Genomic DNA, 15,879 nt, shown 5'->3' with positions numbered 1-15,879 from the left:
TGCCACCCTGCACTTGCGTTTTAGGGTGACGAGACCCGGGTCATAACAGGAGTTAGATTTGGCTTTGGGCTTCAGGCGGATTCTCATGACTGGGGCAAGGATATCAAGAGTATCAGATATAGCAGAGTGGAGCATGGAGAGGGCTGTCAGGGTGGGAGTCAGCCGAGGGGGGAGGGGCGGGGGGGGCAAGAAGGTGGCAGCGGAAGCCTCAACTGACACGCGCTTCATGGGTCGGATGACTGAGAAGGTGGGTGGCAGTGATGAGGGTGGCTTTGCCTGTGGGGTAGGGAGGGTGAGGTGGGAGGATAGGAGAAAGTGGTCGCTCCAGGAGAGAGGAAGGTCAGAAGAGATCAGAGCATCAAGAGTGTGCCCTGCAGAATGAGTAGGCCCAGACGGGAGAATAGAGAGTGACAGAGAGTCACAGAGGTCACGAAAGAGTCCAGAGGGGGGGGGGGGAGCAGGCATCCAGGTGGATGTTGAAGTCACCAAGAAAGAGGAGTTGAGTGGTTGAGGACAGGAGTGAGGAGGAGAGGTCAGCCCACTCAGAGAGGAAGGCAGAAATTTGACCAGGTGGCCGATAGATAGTAGCCACGGTAAGGGAATGGTTAGGAGAGAGAGAGAGAGCGAGTCGGCAGACAAGACATTCAAAAGAAGAGTAGGTCTGCGTAGGAGTGACAGTGGCAGGCATCCACTCTGGGAAGATGAGGGCTACACCCAGCCCCCCTGCACAATTGGGCCTGGGCACGGGGACGATCTTGTAACCGTCAGGTAGGAGTGTGTCAAAGCTGGTGACGGAGCTGGCCGAGAACCATGGCTCAGTGAGACCGAGGACGTCAAGGTCCAGTGCCTCAAGAAGGCGACAGATATCAGAGGAATGTTTGATGGCAGAGCGAGAGTTAAGAGTGGCAATGTGGAGAAGGTTTCCATCCTTGAAGGACTTCCGGGGAGGGTTACAGATCAGAGGTACGCCCTGCGGAGGTGTAGAAGGAGGTGAAGGAGCACGAGAGGGGGCAGGGAGGGAGGGTAGAGGCAAGGTAGCTGAGGACAGAGGAGGGGGGACCGCAGGAGAGGAAAGGAAGTTGATGAGGCGTGGGAAGCGTCTATCAAAGAGGTGAAGGTTGGCCTGAGGGCCTTGGACTAAGACTGTCCCATTAGCGTAGACATTAATGATGGCCTTAGAGGAGTGGAAGGGGGCCAAGAGGACATCCCAACGGGTGCCACCATTAATGGGAGAAGAGGAGAAAGGAGAGAGCACAGACCATATGAAGGGTCCATAGGTCAGGCGAAGGCACGAAAAAGTCGTTGTCAGTGAGAGTTTCCTTGGAGCAGGCACTAGTGTAGGTGTCAGCGATAGGGAGGCCTGGGTTGGAGTCCCATCCCATTCGCCCCTTTGCCACCACTGATAACTAAAACAAATTCTTGTACCGCTCCTCAAAAGACCTTCAAAGGGGGAAAGCAGCTCCCCTCAACTCTCACTCTGCCACTACATCTGCCACCTCCTTGAAGACCTCCCTGCTCTCATGGAGACTTAGTTCACGGCCAGCTCTTCACTTTTTTTTTTTAAACTGCATTTGAGTTTTGACGTCTTTCCAAAATTGTTGAGTGCCGGGCTGTCCCGATTTATTTGACACACTCCTCCCGGGGGGGCTATAAGATACACTCCAAGCCCAGGCCTAACTGGTCTGTGGGCCTGAGGGGCCCTGATCTTCCCTAAATGGGTCCCATCATACCCACTCAGTCCTACTCTTCCTTCGAATCCCTCGTTGTTATGCAGAATTTGTATGCAGTACCCTTTGGGGCTACTACGCACAACTGACTAAAGGTGTCAGCAAAACCAACCTTTGGTGTAAGTCTTTACTACAGTTTTTAGTAGTGGAGCTGAGCAGTCAGGCTTATCTCAAGAGGGAATGTGAGCTGTAATGATGTTACACGGAGGTCTACAATCACCAGTATTCAAATAAACTCTTGCACTCAAGGTTTCTTGGTAAAACACATTTATTTCAGTCAGTTATAAAACATTCACTTGAAGGAGGCAATCTATATCGCACACAAATATACTTCAATACTTTGTTCTGAGGCATGTAAACTACTTTGAAGGAGGAGCAAAATCTCATTCAGAGAATTTGAAGTAGGAGCTAAAGGGCATAGGTTAAAGAGGCTTGCAAGTATTCTAAGACAACTGTTCTGCAGATTTCGCTGTTCCTCGGTCTTTCATGGGGACAAGAGGGAGGGCGATGGGGGACTCCGGCACTGCACGTGGACTGGTCCAAAAGCTGGCAAATGGCACTTCGATTCCGGTAGCTGTAGACGAGCACACAAACTGGTATCCCTCTCCCTGGTTATTCGGTTTCCTGCAGCACTCTGAGAATACAACCAGCTCAGAGAATGGTATCAAGGTGGCTTACAAGTTGATTGGTCCCACCAACTCAAAGGGAGAAGTCGCCCTTGCAGGGCTTCTCTATCGAGATGAACATGGCGATTCGGACCTGCAGCAGGGTTTCACCGGGCAAACCAACGGTCTCATCCAAACAGGTGCTCCCTTGCTCCTCCAGCGCTCTCAAGGACAACATTGCAGAATCAGCCATGGTTTGAGCAAGGGAGGCAGGCAATTGCTTATTTGCCACTGGCTCCTTTCCACTACTCCTCAAGCACTCCCTTGTGCACCCTCCTCAAAAAGCCTTCTGCCTACTGCTCCCAGCTAACTACCGCCATATAAAAATAAAATGGAAAAATATATCTATCTCCATTACCCCCCTTTCCTGGGCAAACTGGGAAGCTGGCAATCTCCCAGCTTATCCACCACACTGAATCTGTTGGTTGTCTCTGGCCAGTGTCTGGCTTCAGAGCAGCCAGAGGCACGGAAACTGCACTCCTGAACCTGTGAAGACCTGCGCTCAAATGTCGATTTCAACTCTCCTTCCGTTCTCATCCTTCTTGACCTCTCCTCTGTCTTTGCTATGGTTAATCATCCCCTTATAAATTGGCTCTGATATGTTGGGTAAGTATGCAGTACCTTGTGGGGGACTGCACCAGCCTTGTCCTCTTGGCAATAGTGAACCCAATCTTTTGGTATAAGCATGTACTACACAAGTTGGTAGCGTAACTGAGCAGCCAGGCTTATCGCAAAAGGGGTTCATGTGAGCTGTAAGGTTGTAGCAGAGTTTCACAGTGGTAGTTATTCAAATAAACTCTTAGACTCAAGATTTCTTAATTAAACAATAATTCATTTATTATACAGTCAGTTATACAAGCCGCCTTCAGAAGGGAGCAAAACATGTAACACTTAAAATATACTTCAAAACACTGTTTCTCTAAATCGGAGGATAACCATTGGGGTGGCACACAGACACTTCCTACACCCCCAGGTGACTAGCTAGGACACTGGACATTGATTGATCACTTTTAGAACAATACTGAGTTTGGTGTAAAAGAATAGGTTTGGGAATGAAACAGTTTAACAATTCATTCATGAACTGGTAAGTACTTTTATAAACCTCCCAATGCAAAGCAAATGAACCCTTTACTGGGGGAAGGACAAAGGCACAAAGTTGGAGGTAAGAAGTCTTTCAGGGAGTCCAGACACTCAATGTTAGTTGAACAAAGACTAGAGGAGCTGGAGATCTTCTTGCAGTTAAGTAAAAGTATTGCACAATGTTTTTAGAATAGTTTGTAGACATAAAAGATCCCTGAAGGGCTGCAAGCTGTTTAGGCTTGTGTGGGGCAAAGCTGCAAGCAACTCTGCGAAAGGGCAACCAAGACATGTCTAGACTGAGGGCTGGTACGGCTACACGACCAGAGGTAAGCAAACTCTTAAGTCACAGTTTGAAGAACTTGGTTCCAGCTGCCTTCTGTTCCAGTTGTAGGTCTGCAGATCCAGTGTTCCTGGACTTCAGTCGTGGGGACAAGAGGGAGGGACTACTGGGGATGACTCCACTTTGAATTGAAGGTCAGCGGCAGCAATGGGCAAACTTCAGATCAGCAGCACTTCGTGGTTTCAGCTCCTCACGTCTCTCGGAATAGCACCACCGCGGTTCTCTGCTGTCGAGTTGGACTTTCCTCGAATCTGGAGTCAAGCACTCTGAGGTGGCTCAGGCGTGGCCGGTCCCACTTCCTGGGAGTCTGGACCATCTTCCTGGAGCTCGTGTCCAACTTAAAAACTAGACACTCTATTCTGGTATTCCTCTCCCTGGCACTCTGTTCCGGCAGCAGCAATGGAAGTACAGCCAGCTCCGAGAGGATGTCCAGACGAGTTCCTTTGGGGTTGATTGGTCCCACCAACCCAAGGGGAGAAATTGTTCTTGCAGGGCTTCTCTAGTCGAGGCGATTCTGCTGCTTTAGCACAGCAGGGGGGTCTTCACTGGGCAAACTAACGGTCCAGGAGTTGCAGCAGGCGTCTCTTCCAAGTTCTTCTTTGGATTCCTATGTTCCAGTGATCAACTCTGCCTTCCAAGCAATAGAACTCACCTTATGATGCAGGTTGCAGCCTGGCTGTCACTCACACGGCAGGGTGACTGTCCTCCAAGGACAGCCAGTCTGCCAATCACCTAAGAGTGCATTCCTTTCACCTAGGAGATTAAGCACAGGAGGTTTCGGGCACCTCCCTCACTTCCTGCCCCTGCCATACACTCTGGAGCCAGAGGCAGGCTTTAGCAGCGAAACCTGCCAAAGACCAAACAAAAGGGACCAAACCTGGTTTGGCGTGCAGAATAAATCTCAAGGACCTTTCCAACAAGAAATGGCGAAAAAAGACCAGGGCCAGCTTGACAAGTGGGCACCCAAGGGTGTTTTACTGAGGCTGCAATTGCAGCACGCTTTAAAAACACACAGTGGTAGTAAAGTAGACCACTGCCACTAGCCATTAATTGTAGAAAGGGTAACATTAAAATGTTACATGAAAAACTGGACCAAGTGGATACTAAGTAACCGCTCCAGCACCCTATTGTAAAATGGTGTGTGCTGGGTCTAGAAAGTTACAAATGTAAGTAAAGTCAATTTCGCTTCAGTGCTCTTGGAAACGGTAGTTTTACCAAGAGAAGGTATTTAAACCTTTGGGAAATCTGGAAAACTTCCCTGTGCCACTGCACTAAAGGTGCTGTGACACACAATGTAAAAAGATGATGCCTATGGAGTTTGTCAGACTCCAAAACTAAAAGAAACTGTGTTCAGATCAAAGGAAAATACATGAGTGGGGAAAAAGGTCTCGCTCTTACCAGGATAAAAATGAAGTCCAGCAAAAGTGCTGGGGGTCTCTAAGGTAGAAGAGAATTGGCACATTTCTGAGAATTCTCAACAGTATTTTTGGCATCACTGATCTGCCACTGGACTGGTTGACCGCCTTCCTCTGACTGACCATCCCATGTTCAGCTAGGTCCTTTTCTGTTCTCCATCACTCTCCACCTGCAGTGTCCCTTAGGGCTCTATCCTCTTGCTGTGGTTCTTCAACATCTACATCTAATTTGATCTTCTCTCCTCACTGCCAGTGTTATGCGGGCGACATGCAGCTCTCCTTCAAGCTTCCCTCCACTGCCTCCTCTTCTCCCTGACTGTCTGACTGCTATTCAGGCATGGTGCACTGTGAACTATCTGTCTTAATGCCAGTATAAGAACCTTCTCATTGGAACCCCAGCTCCTGCATTCCCTCCTAATCTCTGGCTGGCCTCTCACCCACTTTTGTGGCAAAAAACCTAGGTGTCTTCAACTCTTCTCTCCCCTTCTCTCCTCACATCATGGACCTTGCCAAGAAGGGCCACTTTCAGCTGCACCTCCTGAGGCATTCACTTTCCTCACCTTCTGCCAGAAACTCATATCTCCAGAGGTCTGGCCTTCTCTAGGCTGGACTACTGCAACAGCCTCTTCCTCATTCTGCCCAATTCCTCCCTTTACACCCTTCAACCAATCCGGAATTGCACTGCAAGATTTATCCTTTGCCTCAAGCCCAGGGACCGCATCTCTCCAGCCCTCGCATCTTGCCAAATATCTCTCTGCTAGATCCCTTTGTTCTTCTTGCTCCAATTCTCTGCAGATCAGACAGGGGAGGGGGGGCGGTAGATCTTTCCGCAGGTACTTGCCTCTGGAATGGCCTCCCTGCCCCTTTGACATGAGCCGGATCTCCTGAAATTCCATAAGCTTCTCAAAACTCTCCTTTTCTCTTCTTCCTTCCCCCTCCCCTGCTAATGTCCTCCTCTGCCGCTATTTACTGGGTACCAGGCCCTCCTCGCCCAGTCTACCCTAGCACTTGGTTTCATCTGACCCACCCTGCAACTTGCACTTGCCCTACTGGGATCCGTTCCCTTGCACCATCCTGGCTGAGCCTGCACCCCTATTGAGCCCTTACAGCCCTTCCTCGCATTTAGCGTGTGGACCTTCAATGCCCTGCACTCTGCATTTCCCCAGGCACTTTCCACCTGGCTTCCCATTAGCACTTGCCTAGCCCAGGGTCCTTCTTGCCCCCGCACCCCCACTCTCCCCGCCCGCCGCCCCAGCACTTTACTCTTCCACTCTGACCTGTACTTCCTTTCCCTCCTTAGCTTTAGCGCATTCCGCTCTGACAGGCACAACCCCCCACACCCTTGCACGAGCCGAAGGTCACAAGGCATAGTGGGACAATTTTGTTTTTCTCCATGTGTCGCCCCCTCCCTTCCTGTCATTGCACCTGATGCACCTTTTGTTGTATGGTGCATTATGAATATCCAATTAATTAATAAATAAATCAAGTTCCTATGTGTTTTTGGGCCACTAAGATATTTCGTTTTTTTCCAACTAGAACAAGAGAGATGAGCATCTTCTGAAAAGGCGAAATGTACCACATGAAGATGTGGGTGAAGATTCTGATATTGATGGTGATTTGAAAATGGTAATTTTTTTTAAAATTAACTAATGGAATTGAAAACAGATCCATGCACATACAACTAATTTTCATACTTGCATTTTTTTCCCTAGCAAAATTCATCTCTTGAAGCGATAGTGCAGGTAAAAAATAAGTCTTGCGTTTGTAATTGGATTGTCAAACTCCTCTCTCAACTGAATATTGAATCTGTGTTTTATCATTTTTTATTTTTTTAATGTAGAATGCTTCAAGTGATAATCAAGGTATCCAGCTAAGTGCTGTGCAGGCTGCCAGGTAAATGTTTTTGTGCAAAAACCCATGGTTTACAATGGTCTTTACTAAGCCTCTGCTTCGTTATAGTATGCTCTGTTTTTAAAGTTTATTTTGGAATATGAAGAGTTCCTTAAAGTAAATACTTGGAGTATGTGATTCTCATAGCTTATTTATCAAGATAGTCTAAAATATCATTGTTTATTTTTAGGGAAAAGTTTACTTTTTGCAACCCCATCTCAATTTTGGAATCCTGTCTCATTTTGTGGGCACTGGTCAGTGCCAATAGATTCCAGACCAGGCAGTTTGTCTCCTTGTTACGGCAGACTTCCACAGTGGTCCTGATGACTCATTTATATGCGACCTTGTTTTTGTAGTCTGAGATTTCTAACGATGTCTCACGCCCTCCTAAACTTTAAGATCATTGGGCCCAATAACTAACAAACCCCTTGTCCAAAGAGCAAGGGTCAATACCAGACACTCCTCTTGCGGGCAAGGTTATTCGTGATCTATGGGATATAATCAAGGGCAATCCTCTTCCTGGGGCACAACACTGGGTCTGACTACCAACCAACCTTTCAAAGAGGTTAGAAAAGAATAAGAAGCAAGGGTAGAGCTTCTGCCACCAGGGGATCCCCTGCCCCTAAACAATGATGGCCAGATACAGGTTCCCGCCATGCAACTCCAGTCAGGTCGCATTTGCCCGTTCACCCATGCATGGGAGTCGGATCACATCCGCAGAGGCAGGGGGTTATTGCATAGAATTTCTCCTCCCAAAAACCCCAAGCCACCCTCCAAAACACTGCAAGATATCACCACAAGAGAAGCTAATTCTTATAGAAGACGTCAATTCCCTGTTGCAGAACGGTGCTATCAAATTAGTCGGAGGAGACCAGTTATAAACAAGGGTGTCTATTCAACCATACCTCCTTGTGTCAAAGAAAGACTTGCCAATGTGCCATGTACTATGTATGCAACACGTCAAGCCTCAAGTTTCAGTTAAAATTTCAAGAAGTAATCACACTATTAAAACGAGGGATTTCATGACAACAGTGGATATGAAAGATGCATATTTTCATATTTCAATGTTGCCAGTGCACAGAAAACACCTGTGCTTCAAAATTGTAAACGAGCACTATCAATGCAAGATTTTATGTTTTCACTGTTTTGGAGTCTGACAAACTCCATAGGCATCTGCTTTTTGTATAGTGACACACAGCACCCTTAGTGCAATGTCACTAAGCAATCCCTTGGATTTCTCTAAAGGTTTAGATATATTTTCTTGGGTAAACTACTGTTCCAAAGAATAGTAAAGTGAAATGGATCTTGCTTACCTTTTTTACTTGGGTCCAGCACACCCCATTTTATGTGGAGTGCTGAGGTGTTACCCATTAGCCCCTTATCCTACTTTCTCATGTAAAGGTTTTTGTTACATTTACTACTTTAAATGGCTAGTGGCATTGGTTTACTTTTTTACTACCAGTGTGCATTTTCACTACAGGGTGGACCCTCGGCCGCAGTACAGCACCCATGGGTGACCGTTTCCTCAAAATAGCGCCTGTCTTTATTTTTTTCGCCATTTTCTGTTTTTAAGGTCTATCTTGGCTTTTTGTCTATAAGTTGAGACAGGTTTGAGTCCTTTGTGTATTTTGCCTTTGTCGGTCTACAGCCCTGAAGGCCGCCCCTGGCTCCAGTGTTTCTGGAAGGACAGGGATTGTGGGAGGGTCCTGAAACTCTCCTGTCCTTTGTCTCTAGGTGTGCCTGTACGAAGCCAGTCCTGATTGGCCAACTGCCTGTCCGGGAAGGACAGCCACCCTGCTGGGTGATTCTAGGGCTGTGAATGAGAAGGAGCTTAAAAGGCGAGGTGCTTGGGAGTACAGGCAGTCGACCACTGGAAAAAAAACAGCCAAAGAAGAAATGGTGAAGAGAAGCCTGCTGCAAGCTCTTGGACATCGAAGCGCCTGGTGAAGCCTTGCTGCTGTGCTGACCTCCTTTTTTCAAATTGAATTGTCCTTGGGACCAACTAGCCTCGAGACAAACTCCACTTTGCCGCAACCTCTGACTTGCTGTGCCTCTCCAGTGCTGCAGAAGCTAAATTCCAGGGGTTGAGTGCACATTATCGAGTGCACAAGGTTTCTTGTTTAAACAATTATTAATTTAAGTCAGTTTGAATAAGCCTTCTTCAGAAGGGGTAATATAATAGTAACACACATACACTACAAAATACACACTCTTAATATTTCTAAATCAGTAAGTACACTTTTGGTACACTTTGTAAGCACACACACTTACTACACCCTCGGGTGACTTAAGTAACTAGGACACTGTGGACATTAACATATCACTGTTGGCATTTAAAATCAGACTTAACCTTTTTCTTTGACAAATTCTTATTAGGACAACATGAGATCTCACAAATATTCTGAAAGCAGGTTAGCACTTTTGAAAACCCCCATTGCAAAGTTGGTTAACCCCTTCCTAGAAGGATGATCAAGCACAATGTCAGAGGGAAGAAGTCATTCAGGGAGCCAGGCTAGGCCAAAGTCAATTGGCCAAAGGTCTAGGTGAGCTGAAGCATTTCTCAGAGGTAGGTAAGTCTTGCACAATGTTTTAGAAGTCTTTGTAGAAAAGAAGTCAAAGTAGGGCCACAAGCTGTTTAGGCTTGTGAAGTAATGAAGCTGTTAGCAACTCTACAGAGCAACCAAGACAGGTCTCAGCGGAGAACAAGTGAGGTTACACGACAGGAGCAAGTTTTTAGGCTGGTACAGTAACTTTGGTTAGAAGAAAGGGGCTTTGGCTGGCTTCTGTTCCTGTGTAGCTCTGCAGATCCTGGGTTCCTTGGTCTCAGTCATGGTGTAAGAGGGAGGACATCTGGAGGACTCCTGCTCTGCAACGGGACGGTCGGCAACAGAATAGGACGAACTTCTATTCAGTGGCACTTCGCGGTTTCAGCTCCTCGCGTGTAAGCAAATGGCACCATCCGCTGACTCATGGCTGTTGAGATGGGCTTTCCTTGCATCTGGGGTCCAGTACTCTGAGGTGGCTCAGGCTCAGTCAGTCCTGCTTCCTGGGAGTCCGGAGGATCTTCCTGGAACTCTTGGCAAACTTAAAAGCAACCCACACGATCTGGTGTTCTCTCCCTGGCTATTCGGTTCCAGCAGCAACTGCAGTGGAATTTCAACCAGCTCTGAGAGGATGTCCAGGTGGGTTACTTTGGAGTTGATCGGTCCCACCAACTCCAGGGGAGAAGTTGTCCTTACAGGTCTTCTCTAGTCAAAACGAATTTGGAGTTTCAGCACAGCAGCAGGGCTTCACCGGGCAAACCAACGGTCCAGGAGTTGCAGCAGGCGTCTTAAAGTTCTTTCGATTCCTTCGTCCAGTGGTCGACTCTGCATTCCAAACCAAAAAGCCTCTCCTTTTTTATGCAGCTTTTTCTCATTCATTCCAGCTTAGCTGTCAGACACCCTGGAGCCAGAGGCGGGCTTCGCTCGTGAATCTGGCCAAAGGCAAAGCAAGCAAAAGGACCAAACCTGGTTTGGTGTGCAGAGTAAATCTCAAGAAGGACCTTTCCACAAAGAAATGGCGACAAAGTCCGGACAAAATGGGCACACAAGGATGCCTTACTGCAGCTGTGAAGGCAGCCCGCGGAAAAAACACCACAGTAGTTAAAAGTAAACCACTGCCACCAGCCATTCATCGAGGCAAGGGAAGCATAAAACTATTACATGAGAAGCTAGACGAAGGGGATACTAAGTAACCCCTTCAGCACACTTTTGTAAAATGGTGTGTGCTGGGTCTAGAAAGTTACAATGTAAGTAAAGTCAATTTCACTTCACTTCTCTTGGAAACAGTAGTTTAGCCTTTAAACCTTTATTTAAACCTTGGAAATCTGAAAGACTTCCCTGTTGCTGCACTGAAGGTGCTGTGACACAATGTAAAAGATGATGCAAATGGAGTTTGTCAGGCTCCACAACCAAAAGAAACACGAGTTCAAATCACATTAAAAACACATGAGTGGGGGGGGGGGGAGAAGGGTCTCACTCTCTACAGGTTAAAAATTAAGTCCTCAAAATCCAGCAAAATTGCTGGGAGTCTCTAAGGTAGAGGGGGATTTGGCACATTTCTGAGAATTCTCCCTAACAGGCCTGACGATTCTGCAGTTTTATAAAGTGCAATTAAGGGGTGAAGACCAAGGAGGACAGGCAGACCATCTTCAGGCAAGGTGCATTCGGATTGTGCAAGTGCACAGACTATTAGAGGGAGGTAAGGGCCAAGTGCACCCAGTCGGTGGAGACTGGGGTAAGTGCAGAGAGACCAACTCTCTTGGGTCATTTCTCAAGTGCATTGAGGGTGGGGCGAATTCAGAGCCCAGAGTCAAGTGTGAGAGGACTGGCAGGGGTGCCCGGGACCTGTGACTGAGGTACACCAGGCGGCCAGTCAACAAGCTGTAAGGAAAAGGAGAGAGAGGGGTAAAGAGCGGGGAGCTAGGTTAGCAGGGTGGAGGGAGGAGAAGAGGGAGGAGAAGAGGGGAAGTCTTGAGGAGGTTCCGCAACTTAAGATCAGGCTCAAGACAGAGGGTGGCAGGGAGGGCTATTCCAGAGGGAGGCACCTGCTGAGGATAAGTATTTTCCTCCAAATCTCTGCTTGGAGAACCAGCTCACTCACAGAAGGTTGGAGGTAGGTGAGCGGATGGTTTGTGAGGGACAGTATGTAGGTAGGCAACATTTCAGATGGGTAGGTCCCAGGCCCCAGAAAGCCTTGTGGACAATGCAGAGGGTCTTGATCGCTTCAGCCACGGGGAGCAAGTGAAGGGATTTCAGCGCCGGAGAGATGCGGTGCCTGGGCTTGAGTCCAAGGACAAGTCTTGTGGTTCTGTTCTGGATGAGTTTCAGAAGGCGCATGGCAGAAGCAGGCTGGTTGAGGAAGATGCTGTTGCAGTAATCTAGCCTAGAGAGCACCAGATCTCTGGACACAGTGAGCTTCTGGGGAAAAGTGAAAACAAGTAGAGTACCTCTGAGGAGGTGTAGGTGATAGTTCAACTTTTTAGGGATGTCTGAAATGTGAGAGGGGAGAGTGGAGTCGAAGATGACCCAAAGGTTTTCAGCCTCTCAGCTGGTTGCAGGCGCATGGCCGAGGGAGGCCGGCCAGAATGAAAGTGGGAAGGCAGGAGCAGAGGTTCCGATGCGAACAATCTGTCTTGCCTGCATTGAGGCAAAGGTAATTTGCAGCACGCCATAACTGAGTATTGGACAGACAATCCAATATGAGTGAGGCTGAGGGTACCCTGAAAGATAATATATAATGGTTGTGTTGAGCTATCCCTTGATAGTGCGCCGAAAAATAATGGAATGGCAAGTAGTGATGATTAATCAATTCCTTTTTATTTTTGTGATGTTAGAGCCTTTGTGGATGACACGTGTTTCGGCAGAGCTGCCTTTATCGAATCCAGGCTATATAGATACAGCTCGTACATACGGAGGACTTCTTTGTATCAGGAGGGATTTATCCCTGTGAACTTCAGCACCTTTATGCATTATGCAGTGACTTATGAGCTATCTATATAGCCTGGATTCGATAAAGGCAGCTCTGCCGAAACACGTGTCATCCACAAAGGCTCTAACATCACAAAAATAAAAAGGAATTGATTAATCACTACTTGCCATTCCATTATTTTTCGGCGCACTATCAAGGGATAGCTCAACACAACCATTATATATTGTCACAAACGGAGTGGAGGGACTCTAAGTCTCCGTAGTAGCTAAACCTGGTGCGACGCAAGATCTTTAACATCACCTTAACTCTCATGGACAAACCCTTTTAATTTAACGGGGTGCGTAGGTACTGCAGCAGGTGTCATCACAAACAGTCCCTCACCAAGAATGCAATACCCTGAAAGATAGTTGCGCGTCATCTGCGTAGCACTGAAAGTTGAAGGTGAAGGTGGCAATTCGGACGTGCAAAGGCAGCCAAATAGATGTTGAAGAACCAGGGGGGGATAGGTTAGATCCCTGGGGAACGCTGCAGGTTGAGCAAGTGATAGACAAGTGAAGACTCCAGAGTTCCACCTGGGATGGCCGGTTGGAGAGAAAGGAGGTTAACCATGCCAGAGCCTGACCTGTGATTCCCAGGGTGTCCCAGAGACGTGCCACCAGGATGTTGTGGTTAACTCTGTCTAAGGCAGAGGAGAGGTCGAGGAGAATGAGGACAGAGGGAGTGTTAGCTTCAAGGTTTGCGAGCAGGTCTTCACAGGTGTGCCCCTGGATGCTCTAAAGCCACACTGACTGTCTTGAAAGCACATAATAGATTCAGTGTGGAGGGTCAACTGGGAGATGGCCATCTTCTCTGGGAGTTTGCCCAGGAAAGGAGTGATGGAGATAGGGTGATAGTTTGCCAGAATCGAGGGGTCGGAGGCAGAGGGTTTCTTGGGAAGCAGGTGCACAAGGGAGTGCTTAAGGGCAGTTGGGAAAACTCCAATGGAAAAGGAGAGATTGCAGAGATCAAGCAAGGCTGGGGTGAGGGAGTCGATGTCCTTAATGGTTTTGGAGGGGCAGGGATCCACCAGTTTGGATGAAGCCTTCATAGACCAGACCTGTCTGTCATAGAATCCGGCAAAAATCTCCAGGAGCCTCCTAAGGATCCCCCAGCCCCTATACCCCTGAAGCAGGAAATCCTGATAAAGAAGACCCTCCCGAAGCAGGAAATCCTGACCCAGAGTCCCCTCACCAGAGTCCAGGACCTAGGGAGCAAGAAAGTCCAACCATGTCATTCCCCATCAGTGCTGTTTGAAAGGAATTGAAACCACGAAGAGCTGCAGAATTTAAGAAAATCCGTAGCTGACGAATTACTCTCCCAAGTGCTGCCACAGGAGTTTGCTAGGCTTCCCTTTTATCCCCACGACTGAGGCCCAGGAACAGGGGTCTGCTTAACTGTAGCAAGGTGGAATCGAGCTGGAACACTTTCTTCAAACCAAAGGTACTGTAGGGGCTTGGGGAACTTAACTTTATTGCCATAAGTCGTGCTTTCTCACTTGAGAAGTGCACTGATTTAACTTTTGGAGTTGATCTTGACTCCCCTTGCACAGGCTTAACTGCTTGTGGTCCTCCAATGATTGGTTTTCTTGAACTATCTAACTTTGTGAAAGACTTTATCCAAGAAGTGCATCTTCTTGGTCCAATTACCTTTGCTGTCCTGACTCCTTTAAAGGCACCTTTCGGAATCTATTGGCTTTGGCCTTGCTTGTCCCCTCAGGGGTTGTAATTTGTTGGACACTTTACTGCTGGGAAAGGCTTACCTATATTTCAATAGAGGATTCCAACTGTCTTCACATTATAAGAAAGTATGCTCTAACCTTTCTATTAGCCCTAACCCTTTTTTCCTGAAACCAAGAGTCTAAAAACATATATTGGTAAAATAGTATCCTTGTTATTGAAGTCACTTCAGGGAGTGGGAGAAATGTATTGGCATGACCAAAAGGTATTCACCAACTTTATTGACTTTGTAAAGTGATTGCAACGTTTGCTTGACTGTTACAATTACCTCTATTTTTAAGAATGCTCAACTAAGACTGATGTGTAAATAAATATATATTTATAACTGAAACCTTAGTTTAAGTGTTACTTGGCTACTTGTATTGACTGATTTCATCTGTACAGCTCACATTTACCCCTCTTGAGATGGGCTTGGATGTTCAGTCGCACTAACAACTTGTGTAGTACGGACCTATACCAAAAGGTGGGTTACCTAATACCAAGCAGATGAGTAGTAGTCTCACCCAGTGTGACTGCACCAATTCTTCCCTACGAGTTGATGTTCAGGGGGTTGCAAGTTCGACCTGATCTCCGGTTGGACTTTTGCAAGGACTCTGATTGAAGAATGCAGCAAAACTCGATGCAGGACCCCGCTCAGGACTGGACTTGGGTCATTAAAGCGATTTCGGACGGTGGTCACTACACCACGGCAACGCAAAGGGACTCTACTGTTGCAGTCAGACTTTCCCTCCTATCTCTGGTCGCCTTGGTGCTAAGATGCCGACATTTTGCAGAGGTTGGTCCCATAAGGCCAGCTGAGAATCCCCCAAGTTCCAGGTCGAAACCCAGAACTGTGACGCCAGTAGCATGGTAGCCGAAATTCAGAGCTGGTTAGCCACAGGATGATCCCGGGACACTTCTGAAGAGTCTTCGTGGCAGGGTACCGAGCAGACGTAGTGAATGGATGGTCCCTCCACTCAAAGGGTCGCAGCTCCTTCGCAGGACTGTTGAGATCTTCAGCAAAACAGTGCTTCTCCAGGACAGCAGCAGAAGTTGGTTGCCAAGCCTGCCTCCAGGTCTCCGGTTCTTCGCAAGTCTCTCAGCTGGATAGGATTCCTGGCTCATTCAGGTTTCTCCAGGATCTCTGAAGACTGGGTTCAGGGGCCCTTTTATCCTAAAAGCCAAGTGAGAGCAGACACTCCCAATAGTAGGACTAGTCCCCACACACACACACCCCCAGCAGTGGTCCAATCGGGACCACTGGCAGGTACATTCATGCATACCACTCAGACACACAAACTAATTTGGATTGAGACCAGACAGTCCCAGCCCACATCCTGCCAGCAAACGCCCACAGCCCTCAACGCTTCTGCTTTCCCGGGCACTGCAAGATTTTCCTGGCCTCTCAGGCCAGGAAGAAGGCTAAAGAACAAGATGACAAAAAATAAGTGAAAAATCTCTCATGTTCGACCAGTAGCCAGTTAGTAGCCAAACGCGCTAAGGCTAAAATGAAAAGTCCCAAACAGTGGGAACAAG

The 15,879-nt window shown here is 47.7% G+C and overlaps 1 protein-coding gene across 1 annotated transcript in view; it reads left to right on the top strand.

The window, feature by feature from the left end:
• The window catches only part of KPNA4 (karyopherin subunit alpha 4), a 422,537-nt gene that overhangs the window by 50,168 nt on the left and 356,490 nt on the right, over nucleotides 1-15,879 (top strand). Inside the window, exons 3-5 of the mRNA XM_069618469.1 lie at nucleotides 6,764-6,853; nucleotides 6,940-6,969; nucleotides 7,068-7,120. Coding sequence (XP_069474570.1) covers nucleotides 6,764-6,853; nucleotides 6,940-6,969; nucleotides 7,068-7,120 — 173 coding nt within the window. The remainder of the gene's footprint in view (nucleotides 1-6,763; nucleotides 6,854-6,939; nucleotides 6,970-7,067; nucleotides 7,121-15,879) is intronic.

The sequence above is a fragment of the Ambystoma mexicanum genome, chromosome 10 (assembly GCF_040938575.1).
Source record: "Ambystoma mexicanum isolate Mex_15411 chromosome 10, UKY_AmexF1_1, whole genome shotgun sequence".
In the NCBI taxonomy this organism is placed as follows: domain Eukaryota; kingdom Metazoa; phylum Chordata; class Amphibia; order Caudata; family Ambystomatidae; genus Ambystoma; species Ambystoma mexicanum.
This window is presented reverse-complemented; position numbering and strand designations above follow the sequence as displayed.